At 47.0% G+C, this 14,742-nt stretch overlaps 1 protein-coding gene across 6 annotated transcripts in view; it reads left to right on the plus strand.

Moving 5' to 3' along the window:
- Ldlrad4 (low density lipoprotein receptor class A domain containing 4) overlaps positions 1-9,534 on the plus strand; it is a 366,677-nt gene extending 357,143 nt beyond the window's left edge. For all 6 annotated transcript variants that reach the window (XM_071602501.1, XM_071602502.1, XM_027920672.3 and 3 more), the window contains 2 exons: positions 915-968; positions 2,059-9,534. In XM_071602501.1, the coding sequence (XP_071458602.1) occupies positions 915-968; positions 2,059-2,589 (585 nt within the window). In that variant the 3' untranslated portion in view covers positions 2,590-9,534. The remainder of the gene's footprint in view (positions 1-914; positions 969-2,058) is intronic.
- Positions 9,535-14,742: the final 5,208 nt, after the last annotated feature.

Consider the following 14,742-nt stretch of genomic DNA (forward strand, 5'->3'; position numbering starts at 1 on the left):
CTGGAGTATCTTAGGAACGGTGGTGTGTGTTGGACAAACACCCTGTTTAGCAAGGAGGAGGTATTTATACTAGAACCGACGCTGGCCACAGAAAAGAACAGCGTGGCCTTGCGTCTGCGGGGCTGGGGCGTTTGACTGTGGAGGTCTTTACTTAGGGACATTTTTGGGCTCTGGGGAGACTGAGTGATCTCTAAAGGTCAAGCATACATATTCCTGGGAATCCAAAAATACAGGCTTCTGTAGCAGTAACAAGACAGCTTAGGGCTGTAGCTGAGAGCCCAGCTGGCCCTCCAAGTAACCAAAACCTGGGCCCAAGGACTCTGTGAGAGAATGTTCATGGTGTTAGAAGTAACTCTCGCTTGCTGCTCGTCAGCCTCACCAAACACTTTTGAAGGAAATACATGAAACAACTATAGTTCATTTATACCTGTGAATATACCTGTGGGAAATAAAATCACCGGGGACATTTGAGGGGCACTCAGGCTTTGGGAATGGGTTTTTGTGCTGAGTGCCCCAGCATGTGGGCATATGGGCTGGGGCAGCCTCTGCCTGAGTAGTTAACCCACACTCCCCAAATCCAGGCAGCGGCTGAACAGGGTTCCATGGTCATTCTGAAGCACATGAGTGTAGAGATTCAGTAATAGACTTCAAATCTGCTCCACGTCCACTGTGGCCAGGAACTAATACGTTTGGTAACTCTTCCTATTGTCCCAGCCCTCCATTTGGGTGTGAGTGGTACGAAGGACCAGTTCTTTCTTACTCCAGTTCTAGACAGGTTGACCACCGTCCAAGGAGCCAGGGGACCCCCTTTCAGTAAGTTGTATTTCAGGTTGTTGGGTGCTGCTGCCACTGGGGTGAGACTAATGGTTCTCTTCTGTTTCTTGTTCCTTGCTTCTCTCCCCTGCCACCTTCAGGAAGGGTGCCTGTGGCCTTCAGGCAGCTCGGTGCCACGGCCAGGGGCCTCTGAGGTAAGGGGGTGGCAGAAGGGGTGGAGGGAGAGTCACAGCCACAGCCTGGGGTTAAGACATGGCCTATAACTTTGGTTAAGAAGGAGAGATTTCCCCTGGAATCTTCTAGGGCGTTATTTATGCTGGTCTAACTTGCAAAGAGCAGGAATCCCTTATCTTTGCATGATCCTGAAAGCCCAGTGATGTGGCTTGGCAGGTCTGGGCAGTTTGTACATGTCAAATAATGATGTAGTCCCCCATCAACAAGTTTAATTTTAAAACATGATTTTTTTCCTTTTAAGTTAAAAATAATGGTGTGAGAGAAACCAGTGACTATATTTGTGTCTATACATATATATATATATGTATGTATTAATATACGAGTATACATATAGACATGCACACACTTGTGCCTGGAAGATCTGTCTCCACAAAGAAATTTTGATGGTGGAATAAACAAGAGGATTTTGCATCTTACAAAATCCACTACCTGGATTTATTTTTTTTTGGAAAAAACTATAATCATATTTACTTTGAATATAAAATACTTTTCATATTAGTGGCTAAAAGCCATAAAGGAAACATATATCCAGAATCCAAATAACTGGGAAAGTCTAGAAATTGAAAGAAAAAAGGTCACTTTCCTAGTTTTTACAGAAAATATTAAGACCATTCAACTGGCTGTCAGGGGCTGGCAGGGACCTGAGAAAGCTGGTGGCCTGTCTCGTAGCTCACAGCCACCAAGGCCTGGACAAGGTCCTGAGCCAACTGCAGGGCCCTCTTTGCTCCTTTCCTGTTCAGCGCCCTCTTGGGGTTACTGCTGGGTCCCATTTGAACCCTTGAAAGTGTAGCCCCAACCTGCACAATTAACTGTTCACCCAGATTCCCAGCCGGCTGCGGCTCTCCATTGCACAACTGTCCCAAATACACTGTAGCTTGGCATAGAGAGTGGCCTAAGTCATTAGGGATAGGACAGCTATTTTGGGTTCCTGGAAGTCTTCTCCTGTCTTGTCTGCAAGGGTGGGGGAGAGGATGGCCAAGGGGTGAGAACATTCCACCCTGATCTCTTTGTGCTGAGAGCATCTTCAGGCCTCTCCTCTTTTCCTTCCAGATCATGTACGCCCCTCGGGCCAGGGACAGGTTTACTGCCCCGTCCTTTATCCAGAGGGATCGGTTCAGTCGCTTCCAGCCCACCTACCCCTATGTGCAGCACGAGATTGACCTCCCTCCCACCATCTCCCTGTCGGACGGGGAAGAGCCGCCTCCTTACCAGGGGCCCTGCACCCTGCAGCTCCGGGACCCCGAACAGCAGATGGAACTCAACCGAGAGTCTGTGAGGGCCCCGCCCAACCGAACCATATTTGACAGTGATTTGATAGACATTTCCGTGTACAACGGGGGCCCCTGCCCGCCCAGCAGCAACTCGGGCATCAGCGCGACCACCTGCAGCAGTAACGGGAGGATGGAGGGGCCGCCCCCCACCTACAGCGAGGTGATGGGCCACTACCCAGGCGCCTCCTTCTTCCATCACCAGCACAGCAACACACACGGCGGCAGCAGACTGCAGTTTCAGCAGAACAATTCAGAGAGCACAATAGTCCCCATCAAGGGCAAAGACAGGAAGCCCGGGAACCTGGTCTGACCCCTCCACGTGCACTTGAATCGAGGAGAGGAACCGAGGAGGGGAAGAGGCTGCGCCACCCTCCAGCGCACGGTGTTGTCCGGTTTCACGTGGTACAACTAAGTAAAACCAAATGTGCAAACACGGTCTTTGTTTCTGATTCCTTTCAGGGGAGTTGCATGCGAAGGAGACTGAGACAATGCGGACTTCCATCTGGTCTGACCGCCAATGGTGTTGATTTGGGGGCAGGGTGGGGATGGGGGAAGGAAGATTTTGGCAAAGGGTGGTTAGGGAAACAGAGAAGGGATGCTTTGAAGATATCATGAAATAAGAACCACAGAGGTATTTGATTTATTTAATTCAGAAAGGAGACTTCATAGATTAAATGAGGCCAGAATGGCCTGTTTTGTAACTAACTGAATAAAGAAGGAAGCGTTATGATATATTATCATGGGGAAGAATCAGCCCTGTGGCTTCTTCTCCCAAGGTGTGGAACTTTCATTTTGTTCTAAAAATATGAAGCAAAATTCCTGTTTTGTGTGCCAAGGTATAAAGTGGAGAAGTTAGATGAATGCAAGGAGCTATTCTTTGTTGAGATGGTGTGTTTCCAAAGTTGCACTATTGATGTTTAAAATATATATGAGGGAACTGTTTTGCGTGAACTTCTGTATGTTGCTTGTCTTTTCCCTGTGGGTGGTTATTAGGCCCGAAGAACAGCCTAGAGTGATCCCAGAATCACACACGAAAGCGTATTTGGGGATGTAGCCTAATATTTACCAAATTCTGTAAATCAGCCCAGTGCTGCTTGCCGCAGGAGTTTGCATCCTACCTGGTGCATCACTGAGGCACCAGGAGACGCTGGAATGGAAGATAGGAAATACTAAGTTCCGGCATTTCTGGCTTATTTGAATTACTCTGCTAGTTTTAGGCTGCATACTTTATTAAAAATGAACAAATGCATTTATGTATCCAGTATCGTGCAGTGCCGCCCTTGCCCGCCAGCAGTGTAGTTCCTCCAGTAATTTAGATTTTTTTTCACTGTAGCATGAAATATATTCAGATACATATTTTTTTTTTTGCAATAAATTGTTTAAAATGCAAGGTGGTTATTTTGCATACTGCTGAAATATGTGACTCTCAGTGTGTCCCGTTGCCTCTCCCCTTTCCCAGGTAGCTCAGTTCAGTTCTGCAAGGCCGGTCAGTTCACCCGAAGGCTCCCAGCGGCCACCTGCATATAGCTTGCCCAGCACTTGCTGTGTAAACCATGCTGGCAGAGGTCCTTGGAACTGATGGAAGGGCACCTTGTCTACCAGTCATGGTAACAAGCCATTGCATTTCACAAATGTCACATGGAACTCAGCCTGCAGACCTGCCTAAACTCCCACAGGGATTCTACCTTCCCTGCCCCCAGCAGCCTCCCTGTTGATGGCAAGGACCAGGGGGTCAGTTAGAGGACAGGGGCAGGTGGGGGTGTGACTGTAATAGCACAGGACAAAAAGCACAACCCGCAGTTAAGATGCAACCAGAACTGATTCTATATATTGTCTTAGTTTTAATATTCCTAACATTTGCAAACATTCATTCTCACAGATAAAAAACAAAACAAAAAAACTTTCTTCTGCAGTTGTAAGCACTGGCTTTGTCACAGCAGCAGCTGGTCAGGTTAACATGTTCTGCACCAAGCGAAGGACTTATCTACAGTGGCCAGGCTGCTTTCCACTGGGCCTCTCTGGCCTCTGCACATAACAAGACCAATGGAATGGTGACCTGTGACTACCAGCTATGCGGCTTGAATGTCAAGTTGTGTGTGTGTGTGTGTGTGTGTGTGTGTGTCACTGTGTTCTTGGAGGCAATTCCTCAGACACGTGTCTCTGTGTAGCTTGCTGAGAGCTGGAGACTGTTTGCAAGCCCTTGTCCTGTCTGATTCCAATCTGCTGCTTGCTTCTGCTACTTCCTCAGTAGGTAAGTTGCTGCATTTGTTTTGAGGTTTGGACCTTCCCTTAGATGGATACATTTCACATAGTAACATCCATAGAACTAGGAGGAGAGAGACAGATGGCCAGCAGTTGTCAGCTCATACCCAGGACCCTGCCTGGGAGGACTGCGTTTGAGGGTTGCAGTGGAAATTCTGAGGTTGGCTTCAGTTTCATTCCAAAGACCTTCTTTCTGAAGGCCTCTATCAGGCAGGGAGAAACCAGCCCTCAGGGCAGGGGTTGTCTTGGGGCCAGAGATGGCCCTTTTCATGACTCTGAAGGCTTCCTGAAAGGTCCCTCACTCCCTGGGTGTCACATCTGTGTTTGAGAGAAGCTGGGTCCATGACACAAAGGTGAGGAGACACTCATCCAGAATGGATCTCACTGGTGGGGACTTGGTATGGCTGGATGATCAGTCAGGTGTCCCCTGAGACACAGGTGAGATCAGCTCACGGCTTCATCATTCCAAATCTTGCCTGCAGTTCTAGAAAAGCCAGTAAATCCACCTATTAGCTCCACCTCAGATGGCTTCATGAGTCTTACTTTCCTACCTGCTACAGGAAAGGGCTAAGGCCTGAGACTTGTAAATTCTTTAGTAGCCTCGCAAGTGTAAGGACATTCTGTAGATGTCGATAGTATTGGCAAAACAATCATTTAATTCAAGTAGCTTTAATCATCCTTCAAAAGAGGAGTCCCCCACCCTTCAGGTACCCTAGAGAATTGCCTTGTAAGTTAATCAGTTGTTGCAAAGACACAAACATAGTAAAGCTTGACTTTGAAAGGTCTTTGAGGCTGTGCCTCAGTAATGAATTAGTTTAAAAGCCAAGGTCATAAATTGGATTAATAGTCAATTTCCCTTGACACAGGGAGGAGATTTAGATCAGTAGCTCTTCTGAAGGTTGTGGCCTCCCAGCTCATAAGGTGTTGAACGAGCAGTGTTTGTGGCGATGCAGGCCAAGCCCATGTGCTGGTGAAACCAGCAATTCAGGGTCTGAAAGGTCTATAATCATGGATTATTCCCACAGAACACTACAACAGTTAGAGAGCGAAACTCCTAGGCATACCACTGAGACTTTTGTCCCTTGTCATTGGGATTTCCGGGAGCTCTAAACCTAAGCCCTGCTGAACCCCACCTGTAGGAACTGTCTTCTGGCTTACCTCTGCTTGTTCAGAAACAATAGCATTTTCCAAATACCAAGCAATCTTTAAGCAAGAGATTGTGAAACAAATCACACATTTAAAAAGTTGATGGCTGGATTATCAGTTAGGTGTCCCCTGAGACACAGGTGAGAAGATCAGCTCATGACTTCATCATTCCAAATTTCACCTGCAATTCTAGAAAAACCAGTGAATTTACCCATTAGCTCCACCATTAGCTGGGGCATGGCATGGCTCAGGATAGAGGGTTGGCCTAGCATGGGCAAGGCCTGGCTTCCATCCCCACCAATGCGGAAAATTAATGAGTTAACTAGTTGATCTATTTTTCATGTTCATAATTGATTGATAAAGCAGTTTGACAAGCATGCTCTCTGTCCTTCCACACACCCCTGCCCATCATAACACACCAGCCCAGGAAAAAATCTCAAGGTAGCCGAGAACAGATGTACCATGAGGATACACTGCTTACTATTGAAGCTCAAACTTGAGTGAGCAAATGCGAGCCCACCGTAACCTGGGAGGTCTCAGAGCAGCAATGGCACTGGGTCCCCAGATAACTGTTTCATTCTTATCTTTCTAAGAATGAGAGGGGTTCAAAAGGAAGGACCTTCAGAAAGCTCTGATCTAGAGGATTCCACTCTGACCCCTGCCTTCCCCTCAGAGCCAGTAGACCCTCCATGGTCCATCCAACAGTTCTTTCAGAGAGGCTCCTGGGTAGAGGACTTAAGAAAATACACTCAGTCCACATACTTCTTTTTTTCTGTATTGGAGATTGAACCTAGGGGTGCTTTACCACTAAGCCACATCACCAGCCCATTTCTAAAAATTTAGAGACAAGGTCTTGCTGTGTGCTTAGGGCCTTGGTAAATTGTTGAGGCTGGCTTTGAACTTGTATGTACTTGTTGATAGATACAGAGGGCAGCCCCACATGGCAGTAGTCACCCACAGTCTCCTGTCACCTCTGCTGATGCTACTGGGGGAGCATGGCCACCGAGTGTGCTGTGCTGGTGCTTGCTGAGTATAACTCTCTTGCACACTATCACACTTTCATAAAATCCCCAAACCTCTTCAGTGTGAGTGAAGGGATGTGAGGATACTTGCTTTCTGCTATCTTTTTGCTTTTCTTGTCTAAGTGACTGAAGCCAGTGCTTAGAGCCAAGCCCAAGCCCAGGTCTCATGAGCACAGCCCCCTAATTCTCCTATTCACACTGCAGTAGAAGGCCATGCCTTCAGCCTGCTTAGGGAAAAGGACACTGCTGGGTGACAAGGTGGCAAGGAAGGCAGCATCCTTTTCTCAGCTTGAGAACAGTAGTTAACAGTGGCCCACACAGTCACCAATCACGAAACTGCCTGGTGCTTGCTTTGGAGGCACACATACTTAAGTTGGAACGCTGAAAATTGGCATGGCCCCTGAGCAAGGACAACATGCCCATCTATGAAGCGGTCTGTATTAGAAAAAGGAACTCTGACTGCACCCAGGTCACAGCGGCAGGTTAGAGGCTGTCAGCTGCCCCGAGACCAGAGATGTGCCCTCCTAGCCTTCGGCAGCACACAGGTGTTAGGATTCAAGATGTCATTTAATGCCTAAAGCTCTTGCTTAGTGCAGGTTGATGTTAGTGCCAGGGTTAGACACTTGCTGCTGCCCCTGATCCTGAGTTGTGCACGGCAGAGGCTTGGTCCGGCGTGGGGACATCTTCCTGAGAACGCAGCGCCTTCTTCCCCTGGCCTTTGCGCCAAGCATTTGAGCTGGGCAGAGTAGTGTGCACGTGTGACACCCTGTCATCTCCAGCTCTGCATGTCTCTAAGCAGTCAAGGTGCCTCCTGTCTGGCTTCAGCAGATGCAGCAACCCAGCCCTGCTCCTGTGCTCCACGCCCCGACTTTTGTTGTGCCTCACTCAAAATGGTGCTTCTTCAGTTGTCTGTCTTCTCTTACGTTTTTATTTGTAAGGTGCTGTATATAAGTTGAATATATTATGCACATATCCTACCCAATGGGTAGAACAAAAATTGTTAATACTGTACTATAATGTATAGATGATACCAATTTTAACAGAAATGGCATAGAATTTGTGAATGCCTATGTGCTTGGTCCTCTTTTGTAAGGAAATTTGCAAATGGATGCATACAGATAAAGTCTATGTAGTTTATTTTCCTATTAAATACCAATATTATAACACAAGGGAAAGAAGTTTGAACAAACAAGCGACAGCTTATGACCAGCATATATATAGCAATTGAGTTGCATCTTTGCTGTGAAAACACTTTGAAAATATTTTTTAAAAGTCGCACAGCTTTATGGTTGCCACTAGATGCTTCTTATTTTAGTCACTTTAGAAACGCTCAGCTGGACAAGCGTTAGTTATATTTGAGTCAGAAAAAAATGACTTCAACTTGCTTTGTGAGCAGACATTACCTGGTGGTGCGTGAAGGGCTTGGGCCTCAGTGAGAAGCGCAGGGTTTTGTCATGTCAGAGTGACGGGCCGGCCTGCAGCAGAGGACTCTGTTGGGCTTTGGGGCATTTGTGACCATGTGTGTCCAGAGTTTCTCTGTGCCTTTTCCTCTTGTGAACTGAAGCTGTGGAGCCAGTGAAGAGGAGGTTTTGTAGGGAGAGAGCACCTCAGGAAAAACCAACCCGTGTGGTGGACCCCGGTCTCAGGAACAGTGTGTGCCATGGGTTAGCATCAGAAAATCAGCGTCAGCCAGCCAGGCCAGGACGCTCGAGCCATCCCTGCGGTTGTCCTATGTCAGTCCTGACCCAAAATGCCAGCGGGGTTTTTGGGTAGAGGTTACAATTCCAGTTGCACATGAAGTCATGCCTCTTTCAGCTCAGTTTTTGGTGTCTCACTATCACCTGTTTTTCTTCAGAGTCTATTTTTTTTTCTTTTCAAACAAATAAAAGGTCTGTAACACCGTGTCCATAGAAACCACTGCTGAATGTTGGCGTGGGCATCAAGTGTTGTCCAGCAGGGCACTTCACACAGTTCTGCCCATCTGATTCATGATCCCAGTCTATTCTGTCACTGGAATAGTCTAATAGAGTCCATATTTTTAATTTGCTTTGATGTTACTTTTGAAAGTCACAATACAATCATCCTTCTACCTTCCAGAAAATGTCACTACTGGTTATCCTTAATCCTAACACCTCTACAATGCAAATATCAAATGCTGGGGGATTAGGATTAGGTTGGCCTTCCTTTAGCGAATTCTGAAAGCGCCATGAACAAGTGCCCATCTGTGTTGGGTCTCAGGAGGCAGTACCACTGGCACCTGCAGGGGACACTGGGACCAGCATCGAGATTCAGAAACGAAGCTGCCACCCTGGGTCTGGCGCATGTGAGAATGTTCTGGACACGTCTGTAGAGGTACCAACTTGTGCAGCCACAGCATTGCTTTCTTTCTGCAGACCCAACTGAGGCCGAGACCTTCTAGTCCATGATACTGGTTCCATTTAACATGCTTGTTGTTGTATCACTGTGTTATTTTCATGGCTTTCAAAATTCACATTGTCATTGTATTCTTGTCTAGTTTAAAGCTGTTTAAAAATATATAATATTATTCACAGCATTTAGTTCATTTAATTTTTATAACAAAGCAATCTACTAAAAAAGTACAGCTGTATTTGAACTTTTCAATCTTTGTGAGCTATGATAATCAGAAGTCATTAAAGTCCTTTTTTAAAACAACCATTTGTGCTTAATTTTCAACATACCTCCCAGGTGCAGAGAGATCCCTGACTCTCCTGTAATCCACCTCCTTCACCTGAACACTGGGGATTAGTCCTTAAGCCCAAGGTCTGTAATAGCAAGGCTCTTAAAAAAAAATGTTCTTCTGCGGAGTGCTGTGTGTCATTTTTGAAATCAGGTTTTTCTGCTCGTTCTTAATGCTGTGGTCAAACCATAGCACAAAATCATTAAAAAAAAAAATCAGTGACATACATTTGTCCCATGGTTTGTCTGTTTATCTTTTAGTCACAACAAATGTGTAAACTGACATGTTTAGGACCTCTCACAGAAACACTTCTTATTTCGTGGTGCTGGTGCTGGGGATGGAGCCTGGGGCCTCCGCGGGCCAGGCAGGTGCTCTACCACTGAGTGGAGCCTGGGCCCAGAGAAGCACTTCTGATGGTCCCCAGCTGAGGCTCCTCTCAGCTTGTCACTCTTGACCAAATGACAAGTGTGCCAGAAACAACTCTGGTCAGGTCACTTCACAAGATTCATTCTGAGTCCTGCACAGAGCACTCAGAGAGGGTTCCTGGGGCGGTGGGGGGGTGGGGGGGGGGTGCTGCCAAGAGAACGGTGGACCCACAGGGGACTGTGGATGGCTGTCACACAGCGAGCAAAGGAGACTCGACCTGAATGGGAATTAAGGTTTCTGAGGAGAGCTGTTCAGCAATGGGACAAACTGCCTCAGCAGGTTTAGATTCCTCAGCACTGCAGGGCTTCACAGGCCACAGTCTGCACTGAGATGGGAATGTTCTAAGGTCTACATAAGCATGTAGATTCCAGATGAGGAGGCTGTGAATGCACAAAACCCTACACAACCTACCAAGTTCATCACAAGTGAACTTAGCATGGCTACAATTCATTATTGCCTTTTTATGTACTTATAATGAACAAATAGAAACTAAAATTTAAAAAATACTATCAAAGTAGTTGTATGGGCCTGAAATCCCACTTATAACATCCATTTTTTATTATGAATCAATTTCCTTTTGGAAAGCCAAGCAGGTGGCACATGCCTGTAATCCCAAGAGACAAGGGAGTGAGACCTTGTCTCAAAAAAAAAGGCAGAAAAAGGGAGGTAGCTCAGTGGTATAGTGCACCTGGGCTTAGTTCCCAGTGTCACCCTCCAAAATATTTTGGAAAAGGGATTAGAAAAGAGCCCTGAGAAGGAACAGGAATGGTAAGAATAGATTTTTTTTTTGGTGACCACCAGCCACACTATGCTTGGCGATGAATTAGGTAAGCTCTTGGTGCAGCAGCTCAGGAGGGAACTACAGACCCCCAGACCTGCTCACACTGGCGCCAGCATGAACTTTCCTCCAGGAGAAAGTTCTATATGGAAAGAATGGGGGCTTAGGACTAGGTCTCAACCTGATGGTCACCCTAGGGCCCTCCTGTCACAATTGAGAAGCAGGCCCCTCTCTCCCCTCTGCCAGCGGGTATGCTGTCAGTCTGGGAGTGGCTTGGTGTGGGCTTGCCTCAAAGCTAAGGCCCCATAAAGGGAGCCACTCCCAAAGGACAACTAGAGAATTGTAAGAGGTGTTGCTAGGCTGGGTTCTTTGGTCAGCTGTCTTGACAAGCCACATAGCCATGCCCTTGTAGGACAGGAGACTGGGACTCCACTCCTATCATCCAGGGTGGCCCTTGAGGGGTTCCCTTCTTCCCAGGCACCCTGAATGAGAACTGGGCAAGTTCTGAAGACTCTGGGAAAGGCCCCAAGGCAGAAAACCAGAACCAACCCATGCAGCCTCCACCACAGGCCATGCTGGAGGTGCTCACAAGGCCAGGCGGGCGCACTGAGTGTCCACTTTCTCTGTGGCTTTCTGGTCAAGCTCAGGGCCTAACAGCAGCACCCTCTCCTTGACAAGTTTCTACTGCCCTGGGCTTGCTTATGCTCCAAGCCTAGCGACCCGGGGGATCCTCCACTGGACCCCAGTGCTGCCTGCCCCAAACTCCTCTCAGTTGTGAAGCTAAGCAATTCCTGGCTCTCTCTGACCAATTTATTTTACTCATTAGCTTGTTTTTGAAATAAGGAGAGCTGCTACCTGTCTGGTATGCCAAATTCACCAGGAATCACACTGCCAGGCTGCCCTGTTCTGGTGCTGATACTCTGGAACCTTTCAGAGTCCAGAGTGGCTCTGGAATAAAACGCAATTCTGCCTGTGATGATACACACAAAACACTTGATAATGAGCCTGTGACTTAGAACATCATGATTAGATTTCCCTCATTACACTGTTTTGATCTGTTTGGTTTAAATGAATTCTAATTGAAATGCATACTTAAAAACTGCAGCCCCAAAGTAAAACCTCTGCATTTGTTAATTCAGATTTAATGCCATGTTTCTGTCAAGACATTAGCTTTTGCCCTAATAATGCAAACCTCGTTCACCCGACTTTACACTCTCACTTTCAAAAAAATGTCAGAAGTGCGAAAGCTCCAGTTTTAATCATTTGAACACAGCATAGCTGCGATTAAAAATACACTTTTAGAAGGCCTCACTAGTGAGAGCATACATTTTTTAAAAAGCTAAAAACTCCACAGTTGTATCAGGGGCTCTTATATAATTTAGCCTGCCAACAAAGTCTTTTCAAAGTTGTATTTGTCTCCACTGTTAGCAGTCATCTGTAAGCACAGAAAGTTCTAGCAATCTACATTAGCAAATTGAGCAAACATGTTCTGAAGTCCAGACACAAAGGCCCCACCTCACCCCCAGGTCCACCCAGCCTCTGCCTGATGCCCACCTGCTGGGAACCCAGGCTTCTTTAGGTAAGCTGAGGCTGCACTTGCCATGCCCTGTCTTTGGCTTGGGTCTCTTGTCAGGTGAGGGGCCACCTGGACATTTCCCACGTGCAGTTAAAGGCAATACAGGCTTTGGGGCCTGCAAGCCAGGGTGGGTTTACATGAGCTTCACCTAAAGTGACTGATGATCCTGACAGGGATGGTTTTAAGTCTTGTCTTTAAACCAGGCACAACAGCAGTCACCTCCACCACTATTGTATTATAATGGGAAGACACACAACCGGCCCACGGCTGCCTCAGGAATGACTGCTGTTACTGCTCAACGTTTCATGTTCCAGATTTAATTTAAAACAACATTTTCCCCAAATACAGCAGACTTGGAAACTGCAGTAGGCCTGCCCAGTGCTTCACTGCTGCCCCTGCAGAGACGGGCAGTGCTCCTTTTGTCCCAGCAATGAGAACCCTAGAAAGCTTAGGACATTCAACACTAAGGGAGAGACTGTCACCAGGCTCCAAACTTCCTTCCCATAGGTTTCAAATACACTTCCTTCTTACCTTAAGATCTCAGATGTATATGGAGGGTTGAGTTTTGTTTTCATCTTTAATGAAGCACATTGGGGTGGGTGGAATTTCTTACAGTCTTAGTAATGTAAGGTTAAAATCCAAAAAGGTTTGGGGAGAACAAAAGGTTCAAACTAGCTTTCCTATTCGCACTGCTGGTCCCCACCTGTTCCTGCTCCTGTTTTTCTCCTCCTTCTGGATTTCTTTTATGATGGGTTTGGGGAGATACTCTTGACCTGGCTGTTTCTGCCCATTCTCTTCTTGCCCAGTTTAGATCTGAGGTGACCTCCTTCCTGCCCGTTACCTGCCTCCTCCTTGCTCCTATCCTATGGGAACACTGGCCTCTGGAATGGGACCCACAGCACCTAGTCCTGCCTTGCTGATGACCTGGCTCCCACCCTCAGCGAGCAGGCATCTTCTGCATTTCTCATGGACATTTCTTCCCCAGCTGGTCTCCCTCTGTGTTTCAGCCAGGAGCTAAAGACAAGGGACAGAAGAGGCTGCAATCCCCTGCACCCTTGGTGTCCATGTGGAGGGCACAACCCACCAGGTCTGCCACTTGCTGCTCGGCTATGAAGACCATGGGCTTATCAGTTGCACACGAGGGGCAGAGGCCTCAGAGGCAGCACAGCAGCCCAACTGGGCAGGTCCGGTATCACTGTCCAGCAGCGCACAGGGCACAGCTTTACCATGCTGCATCCCACTCCACGTCTGGGCTGTCACAGCGGGAGATGCGCCTGGTGCCGTTTCCCTCCTCACTGACTGCAAGAAGAACACTGAACAGGACATCTGCGCTCTTGGCCAAGGTCTGGTATGCAACACGGTGCAAGTTTTAATTTCACTGGACTTGAGATGGTAACGCTTACATTTTAGTGAAATCTAATAATTCTTAAGAATATTCTGAATTTCTCAGCATTAAAATTTTCCATAAATACTAGCTTCCGGTGTTCAGATGCTCTAGTGATTGGCAGCAATTAAATGGAAAATTCCAGTCTGAGCTGGCTCCAAATACACCACAGATGCAGGCTCTGACATCATGACTGGTGTTCAGCCCTGGGCACAGGGCAAGGGAGCAGTGGAGAACTCACTGTGAACCAAGGGGGGCAACAGGGCATGTGCTGCGCTCACACCCTCCTTGGGTGTGGGAAATATTTAACCTTGTTTAGATGTATAAAAACAGCTACCTAACCACTTTGCTGAGGTCAGGCTCACTCAGATGGTGACAGGTGACAGCATGGCTTGCCCTTGTGATGTCCCACTCCATACTCCTTCCCAGGCTAAGGGGAAAATGGAGCTTTATGTTTCCTTCCTGGAGTTAGAAACTGAGGTCACCAGTGGTGACACTCTTCCTGTGGCCTTGAAGACAGAGAAGAGATTGAAAAGAACCTAAAGTAATGAAGTGAAAGCCAGAAGAAAGGTACCAGAAGAGAGAAGATATGGAATATTAACGAATCGGCCCAAGTTCTATTTCCTAAAGCACCCACAAGTCCCAGAGAGTGGCCTAGCTTTCCTGCATGCCAGGCAACGAGGTGACTGTCAAACTGGAATTAGAGTGGTGGCACATGGCTGTAATCCCAGCAGCTCGGGAGGCTGAGGCAGAAGGATTGTGGGTTCAAAGCCAGCCTCAGCAATGGCAAGGCACCAAGCAACTCAGTGAGACCCTGTCTCTAAAGAAAATACAAAATAGGGTTAGATGTGGCTCAGGGGCCGAGTGCACCTGAGTTCGATCTCCAGGATCCCCAAAGAGAAAACAAAACAAAACTGGAAGTAAATATTTGCACTTCAGATCTGGCTCTCTGTGCCTCTTTTTCCTACTAAAAGTAGGGTCCTCAATGCCCAATTCCAGTCCTCTAGACCTGTGGTTTGAATAGTGATTGAGAAACAAAACTATTAACATAAAATTAAAGGTGCATTAGGTTTCACAGACATACTTGTTTAAGAACATTTTCAACTTTTGGTGGGGGGACAGAGACATGTCTCTTATTTCTGGACCAAAAAGAGTGAGGAAAGCAAATTAT

This window comes from Marmota flaviventris, chromosome 16 (assembly GCF_047511675.1).
Source record: "Marmota flaviventris isolate mMarFla1 chromosome 16, mMarFla1.hap1, whole genome shotgun sequence".
NCBI lineage: Eukaryota > Metazoa > Chordata > Mammalia > Rodentia > Sciuridae > Marmota > Marmota flaviventris.